This window comes from Theropithecus gelada, chromosome 10 (genome assembly GCF_003255815.1).
Source record: "Theropithecus gelada isolate Dixy chromosome 10, Tgel_1.0, whole genome shotgun sequence".
Classification (NCBI taxonomy): Eukaryota; Metazoa; Chordata; class Mammalia; order Primates; family Cercopithecidae; genus Theropithecus; species Theropithecus gelada.
The window spans coordinates 43,397,542-43,417,143 of NC_037678.1; the positions used below are offsets into that span (position 1 = coordinate 43,397,542).

Consider the following 19,602-nt stretch of genomic DNA (forward strand, 5'->3'; position numbering starts at 1 on the left):
AGATGACCTCGTCCTCTGCTGAACAACAAGAAAACACTCATTACCCACGTGCACACTCATGGGCACTCAGCATGTGCTAACTGTCGTGCACCTGTGTTTATAATGCTGAGCGTATGATGATACTTGGCCATCTGTGCTGGAGTCTGCAAGGCGTTGCTGCACCTTGAATCTCACACTGACAGACCATCAACATCCTAGACAGACAGACAGGAGATGTCCCGGGGAAGCAAACTGATCTGCCAATGTCATTCCCAGTGGCATTTGAGCTAAGGGGTGGTCAGTGGGTCAGTCTGTCTGTCTTTGTCCTGTACCACATTTATCGAGAGCAGGGGCCACCTTTGTTCCCCTCCCTGTCACAGTGCCTAGTCCAATGCCTGGGAAGCTAAGCAGGGAGGCTGACGGGGAGTTCCAGGAGCAGCTCCATTTGGCTGTCCTTAAGGTGCTGGGAAGAGAGCTGGTCGTAAGCTCCTCCATGGGGGCAACTGGCAGAGCTCTGGCTGATTTTGTTGGATTCTACCAATGACCATCAGAACCTCCTAGGTAGAGGGGCTACCAGCTGTCTGCCAGCATCTCAGCAGGGGTTCCATCCAAGCTCTACTCCATAAAGGAAAATTCGAGAACTGGAGCTGATGGGGGCAAAAGTGAGGGAAGAGTCCATGGGAACAGGGAACGAGGAGTCAACCAGCAAGTACCATGACCCCCGGGAGCTCACTTTGCACTTGGAGTTCCCACACCTCTGGAAGTCACCCACACACACACAATTCTGTGCACAATTCCCAGGTGCCCTGAGTTGGCACTTCAGAGGGGGTTGGGCTGGCCCTGGATTCCCGGCTATGGGTTATACATTGGAAAACTCTTAAGGAGAGAGGAGGGGCATCCACAGGGCACCTGGAGAGCACAGAGGTGACATCAATGGCCCCTGTGGCTGTCACAAGAAGGCCCAATGATAAAGCAGAAAGCTGCACGGCCCCCTGGCCTTTGCATGGGGGAGCACACCCTCTTGTCCTGGTGGTACAGACCAGCATTTAGCCCTGAGATGCCCTCCATGGGGTGTGGCAGCATCAAGCACAGCCCAATGGGCAATTCCGCTGGATATAGAGGAGGGAGATGGAGGTGCGGATGAGAGCCACAGATGAGGAAGAGAGCTCAGAGCCAGTTCCCTGATAGAATTTCCACCTACCCACCCCCCTGCATCCCAGCCTCTCCCACATGGGGCTTGACCCTTGACCTTCCTTAACAAAAACAACCTTTCCTCTTCAACAACTGGCCCCAACTGTAAGATGAATTCCTGCCTGGATTTAAATTCTCTCTGGGAAGCAAGACTAGTCCTTGTCCTTGCCCTGGAGGCCTTTGGGGGTTGGGGAGCAGAGGTGTGGGGAGAGCACTCAAGTGCCATCTGTCTGTAGGGGGCACTGGAGCTACACAAAGGTGGAGGCGGAGTTGCCCCAGCAAAGGATCCCCTAGGGCCAAAGACCTCAAGCATGAGAAAAAGCCCAGGGTTAGCCCTTGAGCCAAACAGACAACAATGAACCACAGAAGGATGGTAATTCAGGCACTGCTGGCCAGATGGGACCCTGCAGCCTTTCCCACAGGGTATTCATTTTTCCCAATCAACAATCAAGCAAGGCTAAGGCTGAGCTCCTTAATGCTGGGGAGAGGGGAGAAAGGGAGAGGAAATTGAGGTCCAGAGAAGCTGAGCCATTTGCCCCGGTTGCCCAATGATTGCAGCTTAAAATAGCCATTTTTTCCAGGAAGCAGCCCCACTTGGTTCGCCCTTTATTTATTTCCGAGCATGGTGAAGAGTGTGCCTCTTACCACTCCACATGTAAGCAATGTACCCTGCAGTTTCACAGAACTACTCATCCTTCTACTTCACATGGGCTCTCAAGCCCATCCACAGACCCACTTTAGCTTTACAATAGCCCTGCAGAGAGAACTAAACAAGCTTTCTTTTTAGAGATGGTGAAAGCAGAGGCACCAAGAGCTGTGATTCATGTTCTCCTGGGTCCCAGAGGGAAGCTGCACCTGGTTCAGAGCTTGGCACAGGTGGCCAGTACTCAAGGATGTTGATGACTTCTCAATATTGAGTTCTCCGTCTTCTACCGCATGCCCTCCCCACTAGTTTAGGGTCACTTTGATTGTCTCATAGATGTCACGCCTCTGTTACTCTCCCTTTTGGGCCTGACCCTTGCAGCACTTGGGGCTGACTCCTGCCCATCCCAAATCCCCAGTGTCTATGCCTTGGGTGGGTGCCTTCGAGTGCCCAGTCTGGATGCACCTCCAAAGAGAGCATTACCTGCTATTTCTGAAGAGGTCTGTCCAGGGGTCCTGCATGGCTTCACTCCCTCAAGTGGGGGAGGGTGGCGGCTTCTTCTTCGCACCCAGGTTGGTGTGCGAAGTCTACTGGCTCTCAGCTGAACACAGCTCTGCAAGAAATTCCTTTTGTACCTGTAGAAGAGAGAAGCACACTTACAGCAACCAGCCTGGAGAGCACATGCCTGGAAAAATCTGGAAAGTCCCTGCGGGGTGCCCAGGAGAACATGGGGCTCAACCTCTAACTAGCTGGTCAGCTCTGAGCAACTCCTGATCCCTCCATACCTCATCCCCCACCTCTCCAGGACAATGCGCCTAGCTTCAGAGGTTGTTGTAGGAACTAAATGAGGTGGTCACAAAATGCTTCCCAGGATGCTAACTCATAGCAAGGGCTTAGTCAAGGATAGTTGCTGCAATTAGGTTTTAAGCTATGTGGTCTTGACTACTTGGTTCACAGACTGTCCAACAGATTATTCTTCAATGATGGAAATGTTCTGTAATCTGTATTGACAAATACGGTAGCCATTAGGACCATGTAGCTATTGTGCATTTGAAATGTAGTTAGCGTGTCTGAGAAACTGAGTTTTAAATTGTATTTCACTTTCATGAATTCGAATAGCCACATGTGGCTAGTGACCACCGTATTGGATAGTATTCTTCGTAGACCTTCCATCTGGAGGAGACCTACGGAATCATCTGATTTATTTATCTTCAAAACAAAGTATTCACATCTCAGAGGGAAGGCATGATGACAGTAGAGAAAGAAAAATACTAGAGCTTCTATTTACATTTATTTTCATCTAGTCTTTCTTATTTCTATTGTTTCATGTCATTTCTTATTTCTATTGTTTCATGTCATAGAGTAGAATATATGTATAATTTGTAAATGAACAAATACACATTTAATAGAGTGCAGGCTATAAATTATTTTACTAATAGGAATGTGCAACCACAAACAGGCCATCAATCTAGTCCAGCACCCCCATTATACAGGAGCAAGAATGAGACGAAAAGCCAGGCCTGTAATATGCCTTAAGCTCTTTTAGAAGATCTCTGCACTGCTTCTAACTGCCTGGTCAAGCCACAAGTAATCCCTTCCCTTTACGAGCCTCAGTTTACAATATTTCTACTCCACAGTGCTCCTCAGAACTGGCTATTTTCCTTTCTCATTTATCTGAGCCACTGCCAAGATCCAGCCGCAGTCCCGTAATCACCAGGGCTGCTCACAGAATTTTAAATAAGATCTGCAGAATGCAGTATCCTCTTGGGCACTGGTTTTTCCTGGCAGCAACAATGAGAAAGTGACATTTTGTTCATCTTTTCTGGCCTCTGTGTTTGGGAGAAGCTCCCCTCATCTGGGCATGATTGCCTCCCCTGCCTGGGGCAGGAGCTGTTATTCCTGGGGGGCGGTTGTGGGGTTTGGGGGGCGGTGGTGGCTGGTTTGTTCTTTGATGCAGTTGTCAAGACCACAGGTTCCTGAAAGAGCTATCTGAGCCAGGGTGGGGACCGACAAACCCCTGAACCAAATCCTGCAGGGCCTGGGTGGAGAGAGATTTCAAAGTGCAGAGACAAAAGGAGGAAGGAAGGGGTGGCACATGGAGAGAATTCTTCTACCTGCTGCTGGGTCACCTTTGCACGAGTCAGTGGGTGGCTGCCACACACTTGCAGGTGTTAAGAACGGCACAGTTTGAACTGCAGGGAGGTTTTACTTTTAGAAAATTAGGAAACCGGGATCTTTCTACTCAAGCAAAATAATGAGGAGAGAGCTAGGAAAGGCCCAGCCTCTGAATTCACACTTCATCAAGGTGGAATTTCAACCCTTTTGTCTTCGAGAAGAGCCCAAGTGGACCTTGGCAATGTCTTCAAAGGACTGTTTAGTTTAGTCATGGGCAGGGTAGGTTTCTGTCTTTCCTGGTTCTCCCAGAACGTTCTGTGTGCAGCCCCTCCTGGAGAAGCAGCATCCTGGCTTAGGAAGGTTTTGCAAGCTCATCTCCACCACCAGCCATGCAAGGCCCCTCAAGGTGTGGCTAGTGCTGTTGGGGCCCCATCCAGGAGACTTTCGCCAGGCTGCACCTCCACACCCGGCTGTGAGGGTGACGTGCTCCTCACCCCGCTGACACCTTCATCAGGCTCTCTCAGGGAGGGACAGTAGACCCAAGGACTGGGTCTGGCAGGTGTACGCAGCCCACGACACACACATTCCTTTCTGGGGCGAAACTATGAGATCTGACATGCTATTTCCCTCACTTTCCTCTCTTGACCCCACAGAGAACAAAGCAAAGAGAAGTGCAGTGGAGGTGTGGATGGCAGAGCCGCTGTATCCTGCTAAACAGGACCTGGGACTGCTGTCAAAACTCTGGGGCTGTGGCCAACATGACAAAGAGTCTCAGCCACATGTGGTGGGGGTCACATGCAGCAGAGGCCACGAGGACTCAGGGCCACATCTGTAGGCCTTTGTTTTTACCTCACTGCAGAGATTGTGTCCTCATTACTGAGAGTGCTATCTCATTGAATAAGTAAATTGTGTGATGACTAAAGTGAATAGACACATGGCTTAGACAGATAAACATCCACTCCATAAGGAAAAGCACTAGCTACTAATAGAATTGCATTCTCAAACCCCAGGATTTTTTCTTCTCTACTCTCCCCTTCAATGACTAATGTATATTTTAGGGTTTTACAGGGTGCCCTTCTCCCATACAACCCGCAATCTTCTCCTTGCTCATTTCCATTCACTTGGGGCTTCACAATTCATTGTTCCATTTGTTGGAAGCTTCCTAGGAACAAGTCTCTGAGTGTTTCATGCTTCATACAGCACGGTACACAGCTACAAATTAATCAATAAAATCCAATTCCATGGTCCTGCGCTTGCTTTGGGCAAGGCGGGGAGGTATTTTGTGAGCGCTCCGGATCTCTATGCCTCTAGTTTAATGTCAGGGCAATTAGTCTTCTGAGTATGAATTTTCTGCGTTTTTCCATTTCCACTCTGAAAGTGGATCCTGCATTTTCTAATCTCTCTCCTTTAACTCATGTAGTTTTGTTAATGAAAACAACCGTTTTCATTACAGTGTGGTATTTGTAGTTGGCAAAAAACATAGAGATGAATGAAAGCAGAATGAAAGGCCCTGAAAGAAACTTCAAGTATAAACAAGAAGTTAAAATTTAACATGTAAGTGGCCAAAAGTGCATTAATGGAGGGGTCTGCTTGATTTTTACGGAAAGGTGCAGCTAATAAATATTTTAGGCTTTGTATGCCACAGACAATCTGTGCCACATATTCTTCTTCTGTTTTTATATGGATAAAGTTTTAAAAATAGACAAACCAAGCCAGGCATGGTGGTGCGTGCCTGTACTCCCAGCTACTCCAGAAGCTGAGGCAGGAAGACCACTGAGGCCAGGAGTGTGAGACTGTGGTGCGCTATGATCACACCTGTGAATAGCCACGGCCCTGCAGCCTGGGCAACATGCTGAGACCCTATTGATCAAATATATATATGTATAAATAATGTGCTGCTCATGGTTAAAGTAAGTTAAAAACCATATTTAACCCATGGTCCATAGTTGTCTTTATAAACAAAAATAGAAATAAATATTTCTCTATATATGAATTCATATAAGAAGAAAATATAAGAGAACATATCTGCATATTTTTGAAAGTAGGAAATTGAGACTAAAGAAATATTTCTTTGATATACCAAAAAGTAATAACCATAAAGGAAAAGACAGCCCCATTTGACTACATCAAAATTTATAAATTCTTAATGAAAAAACCGTGATTATCAAGGTTAAAAAATAAGAACTCCATTTCCAACAGCACAGTGGACTCAATACTCTGACTGATTACCACCAAAAGTATCCTTATACTGAAAATAATTTAAAATGCAGCATAAAATGTAAAACTTTTTTAAACTTATATTTAAATTTATTTATGTTCTGATTAAAAGGTAAGAAATAGTTCAAAGGCAAAAACCAAGTGAGAGCTGCACCCTGGAAAAGTGAGACTGCTTTCACTTCAAGGAATCTGCCAAACCAGGTGAGGATGACCTTCCCATTTTCGTGCTCTGGTGCAGTTGAGGGTACAGGACTCAAAGCCCAGAATGTTCTTCAGTGAGAGGCAAGTGGAAGACCCAACGTCCCTTCCTGCATAAAGCTGAGACCTCTGAAAGGCATACTTTCAATATGTGGGTGAATTAGAATTAAATACTCAGTACCCCCACCACCTGCCCAGGGAACATAACAACAAACAAACGAGCACCCCCAGGCACCCAGGGGAAGCAAAACAAATATTTATTGGAGGAATCCACCTTCAACCCACATCTCAAAGTTCCAAAAATATCAACTAACTGTCAAAAATTTTAACACAAACAAGGAAATAAGTTAACATATGTGACAGCAAATATATAAAACAGAGTCAGATGTGCCAAGACTTCATATGTTGTCATTGACAGATGCAAAACATTAGATGTGTTTTTTTTAAAAAAAAAAAAAAAAAAAAAAAGGTTGAAAATCAGAGTCAAGGGCAAGAGACTATAAACGTGATCAAGCAAATTAGAAAAATAATTAAATAAAACTTTTTGGAAGTAAAATATAATTCACATAAATAATTAAATTTAAAATTTAGCAGACCAATAAAAGTAGGGGAGATCAACTAAGAGGCACTGCAATAGGCCGGGGACTTCTGACCAAGACTTTACAAAAGTAACCAACTTTACCATCCCAAGTAAAAAACTGAATAAAGATACAAAACAATAGTGTTCAGGGCATTGGACATTGAGCAATAAGGGCAGTGATCCATGAAAGAAGAGAAACAGATGAGGTAAGCCTGATGACACCTCAACTTATTGATGAAGAAATTTTCCAGGTCTGGAACCATTTGTTGAAAAGACTATACTTTTTCCACTGAATTTCCTTTGAGCCTGTATGAAAAATCAATTGACCACAGCATGGTCTATTTCTGTATTCTCTATTTTGCTCTACTGATCTGTGTATCCATTTTGATGCAAATACCACACTCTTTGGCATACCTTAGCTTTATAGTAGGTCTTAGAGTCAAGAGGCGTAATCAAGTCGGCGTGGTATTTGCATTGAAATAGACAAATAGATCAACAAATGATGCTGGAACAACCAGATAAGATATCCACAGGCAAAATAAGAACTTTGATCCATACATCAAACCATATGTAAACATTAAGTGGAAATGTATTATAAACCTAAATATAAAACTTAAAGCTATAAAACTTTAGAGAAAAAATTAGAAGAAAAGCTTTGAAGCTCTGTTAAGGCACACTTTTCTAAGCTATGACACTAAAAACATAATCAACAAAAAAAGGTACATTAAATTTCATCAAAGTGAAAGACAGTTGATTTTTAAAAGATGCTACTAAAAGAAAAGAAAGATAAGCCACAGACTGAAAGAAAATATTTACAAATCACATTTCTGATAAGGAACTTATAATCAGAATATATAAAAAAATTCTCAAAACTCAATAAGAAAACAACCCATTTTTGATGAGCAAAAGATTTGAAGAGACACTTGGCCAAAGAAGATATACAAACACTAAATAAGCGCATACAAAAAGATGCTGGATATCATCACTTGTTAGGGAAGTGCAAATTCAAACTATAAAGAGATACCACTACACAACTATTCAAATGACTAAAACTAAAAAGAATTACCACACCAAGTGTTGGCAATAATGTAGAGAAATGGAACTCTCATACACTGATAGTGGAGATGTAAAATGATACAACCACTTTGGAAAACAATTTGGCAGCTTCTTAAAAAGTTAATAATACATCTACCATATGGTCCAGGCTTTTCACCTCTAGATATTTTCCCAAGACAATTTAAAGCATATGTCCATCCAAAGGCTTGCAGATGAATAACTGTAGTCATTTTATTTGTAATAGCCCCAAACTGAAACAAACCAAATGTCTATCAACAGGTGCACTTATATACAAATTGTGACATACTCACTCAATTGCATACTAGTTAGCAACAAAAAGGAATGTGTTATCGATAAACACAACATGGATGAACCGCAAAATAGTAATGCTAACTGAATAAAGCCAGGCAAAAAAAAAAAAAAAAGAGAGCATATATTGTATGATTCTGTTTCTACAAAATTCTAGAAAAAGCAAACTATCCCTATGTGACAGAAAGCACATCAGTGGTTACCTGGGGACGGAAGGACTTCAGGATGGGCAGAAAGGAGGAATTACAAAGGGACAGGAGGAAACTTTTGGACTTGACAGATACGCTCATGATCCTGGTTATATTGTTTCACAGGCATATACATATGTCAAAATTTATTTAATTGTATGTATTAAATATGTGCAATTTATTAAAATTTAATTATACTTTAATAAAGCTTTACAAAAAATAACTCAGTAGATTAAAAAACTGGTAAAATTTTAAGGACAGATTTGAACAAAGTATCCAGATTATAGCACAGAGAAACAAGGTTATTAAAAGTATTAAGAGACATGAAAGATAGAAAAGGCCTAATATATACTATATCAGTATTTCAGAAAGGAAGGAGAGGGAACAGGACAGAGGCAATATCTGAAGAATGATGGCTAAGAATTTTTTATAGAGAGACACCAATCCACAAATCAAAATAGCCCTGTGGATTCCTAATGGAGCAAATAAAAAGCAACATACATCTATATATATCAAAGTAAAACTATGGAACACCAAAGGATAAAAGAAGATCTTAAAGTTAGCTTGAGATAAAAGACTTTCAAAAGACAGATGAGTAGCCTAAGAACTGCCTTCTTTACCACAAAATGGAAGCTGACGGATAGTGCAATGATAGCTTTGATGTGCTGAGAAAATAACTGTCAACCTGGAATTGTGTACCCAGCAGACATATTTTTCAACATCAATGATGAAATAAAGATATTTACAGAGTAATAAAAACTAAGAGAATTTTCTTCTCTAATAAAGGAAATTCTAAAGAATATGATTTAGGTAGAAGAAAATAATCCCAGAAGGAAGATCTGACATGCAGAAACAAATGAAAAGACAAGAGATGGACAATTATGTGGGTACATATAAATAAATGGGCTTAAAAAGACAAGTAATGGGCTTGGAAACATATTTGCAGTATATATAACAGGCAAATAATACATATGAATCTAGGATATATATAGAATCCTATAAATTATATTCATCACTTTAAAAATTTGATAACAAATATTAGGAAGCATATGAATGAAGGGCAAACTCTCACTCATGGATGAGACACTCTGTAGCAATCAGAATGAATAAATTTAATCAGTATGTCCTGACACGATGAGATCTTCAGAAACACAATGTTGACCTTAAAAATCAAGCTGAAGAATGATAAATAACTATGATACTTTTATATGTACTTTAAAGACACCAAACAATATTATATATTATTGGTGATTTGCAAAGTATGAAAACACAGATTGATACGATTTGTGCCAAATACATAAAACAACATAATCATCTTTTAAATTTTTCTTTTCTATGTATTGTTATATAATATTTAAGGTAATATTTTACTTAGAAGAGAACTTTATCATTCTCTGTGAGCTAAGGACTACAGAGCAACCTCTGCTACAGTATTTCATTTTCTGTAGAACATTAAAACAACTGAAAGTGGGAAAATGAATCAAGCACTAGGCTTCCTTCTTGAGGAGAGAACACAAGGGTTAGATGATAGATAGACCGAAGATAGACAGAGAGATAGAGAGATAGATATGTAAGTGGATGGGTGGGGGGGTAGGCAGATGGATGGATAAATATCTACAAACATATGTGTATGGGTGGTTGGATAAACAGTGTGGTAGGCAGAGTAATACCTCCCCTCAAAGATGTCCATGCCTAGATCTCCATGCCCTCGTGGTGCTGATTCTTTTTCTGAGACAGGGGAGCCAGCCATGTGAGGAGCAAGAGGAGGAATGTGCAGGTGGAGGTAGAGGGACTAGCAGGTGCAAAGGCCTTGAAGCTGAAATTAACTCAAAAGATAGTCATGAGCCAACAAAAGGATCAATGATAAACAAATCACGATCAACCAATAAATGTTTGTGGATATAAAAAGCTCAACAGCTTCCTTCTCATTTGACCCAGTCAGGAGCTCTTGGTTACAGCTCCAAGTCCTTGTTCAGACTCCTCCCTGTTCTGTAATGCCCCTGCCCCCCTCCTGTGCCCATCCATGGGCTCTTGTTGTGATTTGTTGAGTGGAGAGGCTGTCTAGTCCCACAAGGCCAAAATTTGCGAACTCAAATCCTATAGGGGCCAGGCAGATAGCATAACTGAGAGAGGCTGGCCGAGGGTAAGACATTAAGGAGAGGTGAGCTACAGAACGCAGAGGAGAGCACAGTTTTTTTTTTTTTTTTTTTTTTTTTTTTTTTGGTTGAGACGGAGTCTCGCTCTGTCATCCAGGCTGGAGTGCAGTGGCCGGATCTCAGCTCACTGCAAGCTCCGCCTCCCAGGTTTACGTCATTCTCCTGCTTCAGCCTCCCAAGTAGCTGGGACTACAGGCGCCCGCCACCTCGCCCGGCTAGTTTTTTGTATTTTTTTTTAAGTAGAGACGGGGTTTCACTGTGTTAGCCAGGATAGTCTCGATCTCCTGACCTCGTGATCCACCCGTCTCGGCCTCCCAAAGTGCTGGGATTACAGGCTTGAGCCACCGCGCCCGGCCAGGAGCACAGCTCTTACCCACAAGGTGTGGCCACTGCTCATCTCCAGCTGGCTGGTGCTATGTAAGGAGGCAGGCCCAGTGTCTTCAAAGCTTCCCATATTTCAAGAAAAGTTAGAAATCCAGATTTTTATGAGAAATCTTTACATCTAATTATGTGGCTGCTAAATGCCAAAAGTTTTAGAGCACTGGCCTAACAAGGGTCTTACATGCACTGTGTGTGGCCCAAGAGCTGCTAGTGGGTTTGCAAGGTGTCCTGGAGTGATATCTCCACGCCTCCTGGGCTCTAGTCTGGGACCCTCAGCCTGGATTAAGAAAGTTTTCTCTGCCACCTCCAGGTATGGGCACCAGGCGCACAACAGGTACATGGTAAATATTTTCAAATTAGTCAAGCTGAAGTCTTGGGAAAGTGGGAGCTGTTAATGAGGCAACTCATCCTCTCCCCTCTCCCCACATCTTTCCAACGATGCCTGGAGGCTTCAGGCTCGTCAGCTGTCAGTCAGATGTAGTTGAGCACTTCCTCCTTATTGGTGAGATACTGAGGAGGACCAACAACCACGAGCCAATGTCCCTTGGTTCCCAGAGCCCCGCATGCAGCTCCTCCACCTGGATGGCATGCATTCCCCTTTCCTCCAAGAGCAGACTCGAATTTTCCTTTGGAAGACTGTCCTTCCCACAGCACCAAGTTTGGGCCAGGGCTGATGATAAGGCTTGGAGGCCCCATTACACAGGCAGGCAGACCTTCTTTTGTTCAGACTACCTTGAGTCAGGCTTCTGTCTCAGGACCCTGAGTGATCCATGAGCAAGGAGGGACGCTAGAAAGGAAAGCCCCACTCCTCCAAGCCTGCTCTCAGAGCCACGCCAGCACCATCACCTGGCTGTGTCAGAAATGCAGAATCTCAGGCACTGCAAGAAAAATCTAGAAAACGCCAGGCCACGAGCGTGCCCAGGACAGGCTGGGGTGCCCCAAGACAAGCCACTAGTTTGCACACAGGCTATGGAAGGAGACTGGCTGGTTCAAATCTGGGTCCTTGGGGAGGTTATCTAAGCTCTCTGTGTCTCCATTTCCTCATGAGAAAAATAGGATAATAATACCATCCACATCGTGGGCAGTACTTTGTGGGACCGCCTGAAACGACGCACACCAGAAAGCAATTAGGGAAAGCCTGGCACACAGCAAGTGCCCCATAATGTTAGCTCTGAACACATGGTCCCGGAAGACCATTGATAGAGGCGGAAGGGGGAGCCAGAAGAGAAGAGGTCATCTCCAGCCACTGAGGGTCTGAGCAGCTACAGGGGAGAGTTGGGAATTTGGATTGCCCCTTAAAGAATGTCCAGGTTTTGGAGAAATTACTGACAGGCTATGTGCAGTGGCTCACACCTGTAATCCCAGCACTTTGGGAGGCCAGGGCAAGAGGATTGCTTGAGGCCAGGAGTTCGAGCCCAGCCTGGGCAACATGGCAAAACCCCGTCTCTACTAAAAATACCAAAAAAAAAAAAAAAAAAAAAAAATAGCTGGGCATGGTGGCCCATACCTGTAACCCCAGCTACTCAGGAGGCTGAGCAGGCAAATCACTTGAACCCCTGAGGCAGAGGTTACAGTGAGCCGAGATTGTGCCACTGCACTCCAGCCTGGGCGACAGAGTGAAACTCAGTTTCAAAAAAGAAACAGAAAGGGGAAAAAAGGACTGACGGTCTAGAGGGAGAATGTTGACAGTTGAGGTGTGGAGTATAAATGCATCAGGGATCTGGGATTAGAATGTGGATTAGAGAATGCAGTGAGGGTGGGGGTGGAGGGCGAGCAGGAGAGAAGGAGATCACAGGGAAAATGATGGCAGAAAGAGGACAGGGGTTAGAGAATTTGCTTTTTAGCTTGTATGCAATGGGCAGCCTGAAGGGTTTTGAGCAAAGGAGAAAGACAATCCAAGAAAGACACAATGAAAGAGTGGCAGGAAAATCCTCATGGCTGCCCGTTTGTTGGGGGTGGACATTTGCATATGCATACCGCAAAGAAAAGCCTGGAAGGGCACACTCCTGAATGCTCACGGTGATTATCTCTGCGTGGTGAGATTACTAGGATGTTTTATTGTCTTCTCTTTGCTCATCTGTATTGTCTAATTTTTCTGCAAAAGACTTTCATTGCTTGCATAATTAAAAAAGCAATAAAAGCTGTAAATAATTAACAGGCTCTCTCTTCTGGACTTAAGTTGAATGGATGTGTTTTCCACCCAGTTATTTCAAAGATTTGCTGGATTCCTGGCCTTAGAAAGGTGCCATCGAAAAATACACAGGCGGTGAGTTGTAAGGGGTGGGGAACTAACGGGGAAACAAATTCAGTCCTTTAATCATGAAACTCTAAACCCTAGCAAACAGGAACTCTTTCTCTGGAGCACACGGATACCTTTCAAATCCCATAGTAAATTCTTCGTGGGGTTTTGCAGAAGTGACCGAGGTGGCCACTCACCCTACCTTTTAGGGTTGATCCTCAGTTTTCTCTGCTTGCCGTTCCCAGGAGACATCTTTGCCCTTCGAGGCAGGCCTTTCTTCCACTCTGGCTCAGACACCTGGTGCTGGGACATCAACCCTGGGACTGTTGGGTAGGAGAACTGAAAACACCAAGCATGTTGGCATCACGTTACTCAAAGTCCTCATGATGAGGAAAACTCCAAAGGGTTCTCACTCTGCAGATAGGATGCCTGTCTATAGAAATCAAAGCGGAGATACTGCATCACTAAATGGCCTGAGCCCCTGCAAAGTTCAACCAGGCAAGGGCAGAGCATTCCTGGACAGAACCTCCTGAAACCCTGCCTGGGCTCGATCCACAGAGGAAAGCCTATGCCATCGGTGTTAACTGGAGGCCAAAGAAACATGGTGACCAGCCCCTTTACTCTCCCCTAAATCCACCTCCCCGGGAGCCCCCGCACCTCTGGGGCCCTCCTGATTAACCCACTACTCTCAAGATGAAAACAGCACTCCCCACAACTTTGGGTTCCACCTAGGGAAAGCTGAACAGCCTGCAAGACTCTGGTCTCCAGGCCTTTGTCACTGTCCACAAGGGTTAAATTACAGCTGAGCCTCCAGCACCTTCCTCAGTGGCCGTGGCCCAAGCCACCCCAGAGCAGGACTAAGCTCTCAGTCATCACAACCAGGTGTGTGAACTCCCTCTCAAGGTGGAGCTCAGCATTATCAGTTCATCACCAAGTGAGAACAGCTGTGAGCATCCACCACCTTCCCCCTTTTCTCTCTGCTCCCAGGAACCTGAGAGGGAGGTCTGAATCCAATCAACAGTAATTCCTTCTCCAGAATCCCCAGTATAATGACTCTCTCAATTATTGGGAGTCTCTGGTTTATAATCTTAGAATGATCCAGAGAGCTCACCTCTCTGCTGGAGTGTTTCATTTTACTTTTTGCTTCTGTTACCAGGAAGCTCAGTTAAATTTTACATTTGGTTATGAAGACTATCTCACCTAATGTCTCGAGGATAGTAATTCTTTCCTTTGGAATTTATGTTTTCCACAACTCTGTTAAGGTTCGCATTTGGGCCTTTATTCCTTCCTGCCATCTCTGTGGTATCCCCAGCCTGCCTCAGGAACAAGTGAGCAGTGAGCAGCAGATGCTACATGGGATGGCTTCAGACTTCCCTCCCACACGAGAGGTCCTGCGGGGTCACGACACACTCTCTCAACCCTGGGCCCTGGGGCAAAACCCAGCTTTACCTTGGACATCTGCGCCAGCCCTCCCTCTCCAGGGCTTGTCCAGGTCCATCCTCCACTGCTCCCAGGAGGGCCACTGGGACCCTCATCTCGGAGGCTGCTACCGGGAAAGTGCGCCGCCAAGTACACAGACGCCGCCCTTGCCTTCTGCTCCGCGGGCAGAGGGACGCTGCGGCTCAGGCAACACCACGTGAGCCGCGGCTCAGCCTTCAGTGAGGGAAAGGGGTTGTGGGGGCTGTGGGGGCTGTGGCTCCGGGACGTCCCTGAGTGGGAAGACAGGGCCAGCTCTGGCCAGCCTGGGGACACACCCTGAGGCCGAGTGAGGGCAGTGAGGAAGGAGCCAGGCTGGAGGCGGGAACACGGGTTGGGGCCCACCAGGGGCCCTGAAGAAGGATCTTCTGGGGCATTCTCAGGAGGCTCCCCCAGCTCCCAGTTGGGTACCCAGGGATTTGGGACATCCCCAGAGGGCCTGGCCCTTGCCAAAGTGCTGCCCATGCAGAGGCGATGGATACGGTGGCTGTCACCCTCCATGTCCTGAACTAAGTGTGCCTCACACATTGGAGTGGGCAGGGAGGAGGTGGCCTCCCTGGGAGCCCCGGGTGCTGAGATAGGCGACTCCCTGGCTGCTGGCCTGCTAGTGGCCATCCTGTCCCCCTTGTCCCCCCTCAACTGTGCCCCTTTTCTCCCATCCCGTGGCCTGGAAGAGCTGAGGTCCTCCAGGATGCTGTCCGCCTCACCTGGGGAGGGGCCTGAGGCTGGGCTGGGAGAAAGAGGGGTCCCCAGTGCTGACCCAACAAATGATGCCCGTTCCTCAGGCCACCCACTGCTGCAGAGAGAGTCCTGGCTGTGCCTGGGTCCCCGGGGAATGGGCAGTGGTGAGGGGGTCTCTGCCTGAGGTAACCTGAGGAGGTACTTTGGGGAAAAGGCATTGTCTGCCAGGGCAGAGAGGACTCTGGGAGCCTGAGGTGGGGTGGCCAGTGGGGGCTGCTCCCCAGGGGCTGGGACTGCAGGATGCAGTGGGGGAGCCTTGTCCCTTGGCCCCACCCTCTTCAGGGCAACAGAATCAGCAGCCAAGGAGGCTCCAGAGGACTCCAGAAGCTCGCCCCCCTGCCTGGCACTCTCCTTCGATCCCCCTGGCACCTCCCCGGGATCGGCGTCCTGCTTCTGGGATGACAAAGAGGCAGCCTGCATGGGCCTACCCGGGGTCTCTGCGCCCACAGGCTCTGGTTGCTCCCAGCTGTGCAGGTCCTCCACTTTCAGCTTCTTCCTCTCCGAGGGGAGCTTGTCCTCCCCAGAGCCACTGCTGGGCCATCTCAGGACAGTCTGGGCCCACGGGCAGGTCTCCTGAACATCCCCCACACCTTGGGCGCCTCCTTCCAGCTTGGGGTCTGGCAAAACTGGCCTGGGGACCTCTAGGTCACCCCCTTTGAGGGGGCCAGGTGCTGGGGTCAGCTGCCACCCCAGTTCCAGCCTCTCATTTGGAGAGACCAGGGGGCTCCGACTGCCTGAACAGGGACTGTCTCTGCCGCCCAGTGCAGGGGATGACACAGCCTCTTCCACCCTGGGTCGGTTCCTGTCTCCTATCCTGGCCACCGTCTCCCCATGCTTAGTGGGCTCAGTCACCAAGGAGGCCTCCGGGGCTGGCGGATCTCCCCAAGGCTCTGGCGTTGCCCCTGTGGATGTGTCCTCATGGACAGGGGTCCTCCTGTCTTGGGTGGGGACTGTGCCTGAGCTCCCTGCTGCCTCTTTCTGCAGAGGAAGGCCCAGTTCTGTCCCACTGCCCACTCCCACCTCCCTGGTTTTCTTGCCTCCATGGGGACTAGCTTTCATTTTCTGGTAGATCCTTTTGAATGTCTCATCCCCGTACACCTGCCACTTCTCCTGAGAAAACATCTTCAGCCTCCTCTGGCCACACTTCCTGCCGCCTGCTCTGCCCTTGCCGGCTACGGCCTCCCGCGCAGCAATTCTCTTTACATCTGTGTCCTCTGTGGGCACCGGGGCATCGCCAGTGGGGATGCCTGGCAGGTCCTCCACCGCGGCCTGTCTGACCAGGGCCCGGGGATGCCCACCAGGAACATCAGTCGAGCTCAGTCCCGAGCGGCAGCCAAGGCGGGCTGGGCCGGGCCTGGGGCTCAGAGGCTTCTGCGTCCTGGGCCAGGGGTCCCGGGGCTCCAGCCATGTCCTGGAGCCCTCCACGAAGGGCAGCGAGTTGCTCCTGGTGACGGGGACACATTCCACGGTGGTGGAGAGCTGAGTGGGGACGGAGTGGAAGAACAGAGGCCGAGACTTGTCTGGGGGCGTCCAGGTGGAGCGCGCGGGGCCCAGGGCCCTCCTACGGCCCGGCTCCAGAGCGCGAATGTCAAAGTGGAAGGAGTCCTTGTAGGTATAGGGCGTGGGAAGGTCGATGCTGCCCTGTTTGGACAGCCCGGTCTTCCGGGGCCGCACGTTGTCCAGCTGGGCATCGTCCACCACCGCCTGGTTGTGGGAGATGAGCCGGGCGATGCGCTCCTCCAGCCGCTTCTTCTCCAGCTCCAGGCCGGCTCCTCGCGCCCCGGGCTCGGCCCCCGCGCCCCCTGGTCCCGCGCCCGGGCCGCCCTCCCCCTCGGACTCGGCGCTGTGCTCTGAGAGGCTGTGCAGGGGGCTGCAGGGCGCGGGCGGCTGCTCCGCGCTGTCTGAGCGTGACAGGTACCCCGAGTCGGTGCTCTCACACTTCCGCAGCCGGCCCTCGGGGGCCTTGGCATCCCAGGGCTTCTCAGCTGCTGTCGCCTGCTGCCGCTGCAGGGCGCACGGCTTCCCGACGGTCGGAGACTTCTGCTCCGGCAACTTGCGCCAGGGCTGTGTGCTGGCCGCGGGGAGCCCAGGTGACGCTGTGGGGGCAGAGTCCCAAGGAGCCTCTCTGTCGGCAAATGCGGACCCTGGACAGGGAGCAGCTTCGGTCTTCATATCCAGGTTCTTGGCAACTAGGGGCACGTGGGCACCTGGAGAAAGGGGTCTCTCCGAGGCCCCTTCGTGCATCTCCTGGCTCCGGCTCTCACCCCTGCCGTCTGTTCCGGGAGGCTCTCCGGCCTTGTCTCCTTCCTCCAGGAGGCCGCCCCCACCCGCCTCGGACTCCGAGGAGAGCCGGGAGTTGTTGAGGTGTGTCTGCGTCCGCCTGTGCTTGTAGAGATTGCTCTGGGTCTTAAAGGCGATTCCACAGGTGGCGCACGGGAAGGGCCTCTCGCCCGTGTGGGATCGGATGTGCTTCTCCAGAACACTGGGCTTCAGGCAGTCGCGACCACAGTGTGGACACAGGTACTTGCCAGCATTCCGCACCTTGCCTGGGCTGCCCAGCGTGGGGCCCAGGCCTGGCGACAGGATAGGCAGAGTGCCCACGATGTTCACTGTCAGCGTAGGGGCCGCCGGCTTCCCCAACTGGGTGGGGCCAGGCCCTTCAGGCTGCAGCACAGGGCTAAGTATGAAGGGCACGTTGCCCCCATCCAGGCTGCCCGTCACTAGCGGGGCGCGTGGCTGGAGGCCCCCAGGAGGCACCGTGTGGTACAGTGGGATGGGCAGGGCCTTCAGGAACACAGTGGGGGCCAGGCCCTGCTCTGGCGGCAGAAGGACGGGGCCCAGGGTCAGGTGGGGTGAGGCCTGGCCACCTGGGGCCCCTGGAGGGCCAGGAGTGGGAGCTGGCTGGTCCCTCGGAGGAGGGGCAGGGCAGGTGGGTTCTGGAACCTCCATTCCACATCATCTGGACGGCCCACGATGCTGGAGAACCTGCAGACAACAACCAGACTTTACCATGGGCACCTCTCCTCTCTCCTCATGCAGTAAATCTTCCCTACCCCGCACCAAGCACTTCACTACCCAACAGAAGCCTGATGATCGCCCTAGGAATGTACTCTCATCCGAAAGGGAAAGCTGAGGCTCTGAGAGCAGAAGGAACTTGTCATGCAAGCTGACACGCGGCAAAGCGGGATTTGGACCCAGATCTGTCTGAATCTTGCCTCTTATTTAACATGCCATCTACACAGGTCCATGGCAGGTTTGCCACCATCATTCCCTGGCACCAGCACAGTGCCACATGCAGAGACTCAGAAAATGTGCTGACTTCACGAAAAAGTCATGCAGCTTGTCAAGGTCCTCGGAGTTCACAGTGATTCCATGCATTTGCACAAATCCCTTTTCTTCTCTGGGACTGTTTCCAGATCTGCAAAATGGACAGGGAATCAGGGCCTTCCCACACTGAGGTTCTGAGTCTCCGCTGCAGGATGAAGACAGTAAGAAAAAAAATTGACCCAAGGAAAGGCTTGCCAGATTTAGCAAACAAAAATCCAAGACTCCCAGTTCAATTTGATACACAATGCATAGCTCTTTCGTGGGAGTATGTCCCAAATATTGCATGAGAATTACTTTTGGTATAAGTGTGTCCCAAATCTCACATGTGCCATGCTTATACTGAAACACTGAGTGCTGCTTATCTGAAATTCAAATGTGGCTGGGCATCCTGTATTTGATCTGGTGACACCACCAGGAAAAGGAGCACTTCCTCAGCCTCAAGACAAGACTTAGATCTCTGCTTAAAAGTGGGGCTTTCAAAGCCCCTCCACATTGAGTTAGGACAAAACTGGTTCCCTCTAAGCCAGGAGGAGTAGCTTGGCAAATGCTAGGGGAGAGAGCAAGAGAGGTCCAGCTATGCTGTTCACATCACAAAGGAAAAGCCAGATGCAAGAAGGAAATTCTGGACAGGCCCATGACTAGAGAATCAGGGGTTCCCAGATCCTTTTTCCACAGATACCCACTGCCAAGGAACTCCATAAGCACACTTCACCCATCCCCAGCTCCGTTCCCCAAGAAAACCACATTCTAGCCATTAGCAGCAAGGTGTTCTAAGCAGGGTGTGGTAGAAGTAGTAGCACGACTGG

General features: G+C 48.6%; 1 protein-coding gene across 1 annotated transcript in view; it reads right to left on the reverse strand.

The window, feature by feature from the left end:
- ZNF831 (zinc finger protein 831) overlaps nucleotides 1-18,418 on the reverse strand; it is a 67,463-nt gene extending 49,045 nt beyond the window's left edge. Inside the window, exons 1-3 of the mRNA XM_025400047.1 lie at nucleotides 14,702-18,418; nucleotides 13,455-13,591; nucleotides 2,297-2,448 (exon numbers count right to left, since the gene is read on the reverse strand). Coding sequence (XP_025255832.1) covers nucleotides 2,297-2,448; nucleotides 13,455-13,591; nucleotides 14,702-18,418 — 4,006 coding nt within the window. The remainder of the gene's footprint in view (nucleotides 1-2,296; nucleotides 2,449-13,454; nucleotides 13,592-14,701) is intronic.
- Between the last annotated feature and the right edge of the window lie 1,184 nt (nucleotides 18,419-19,602).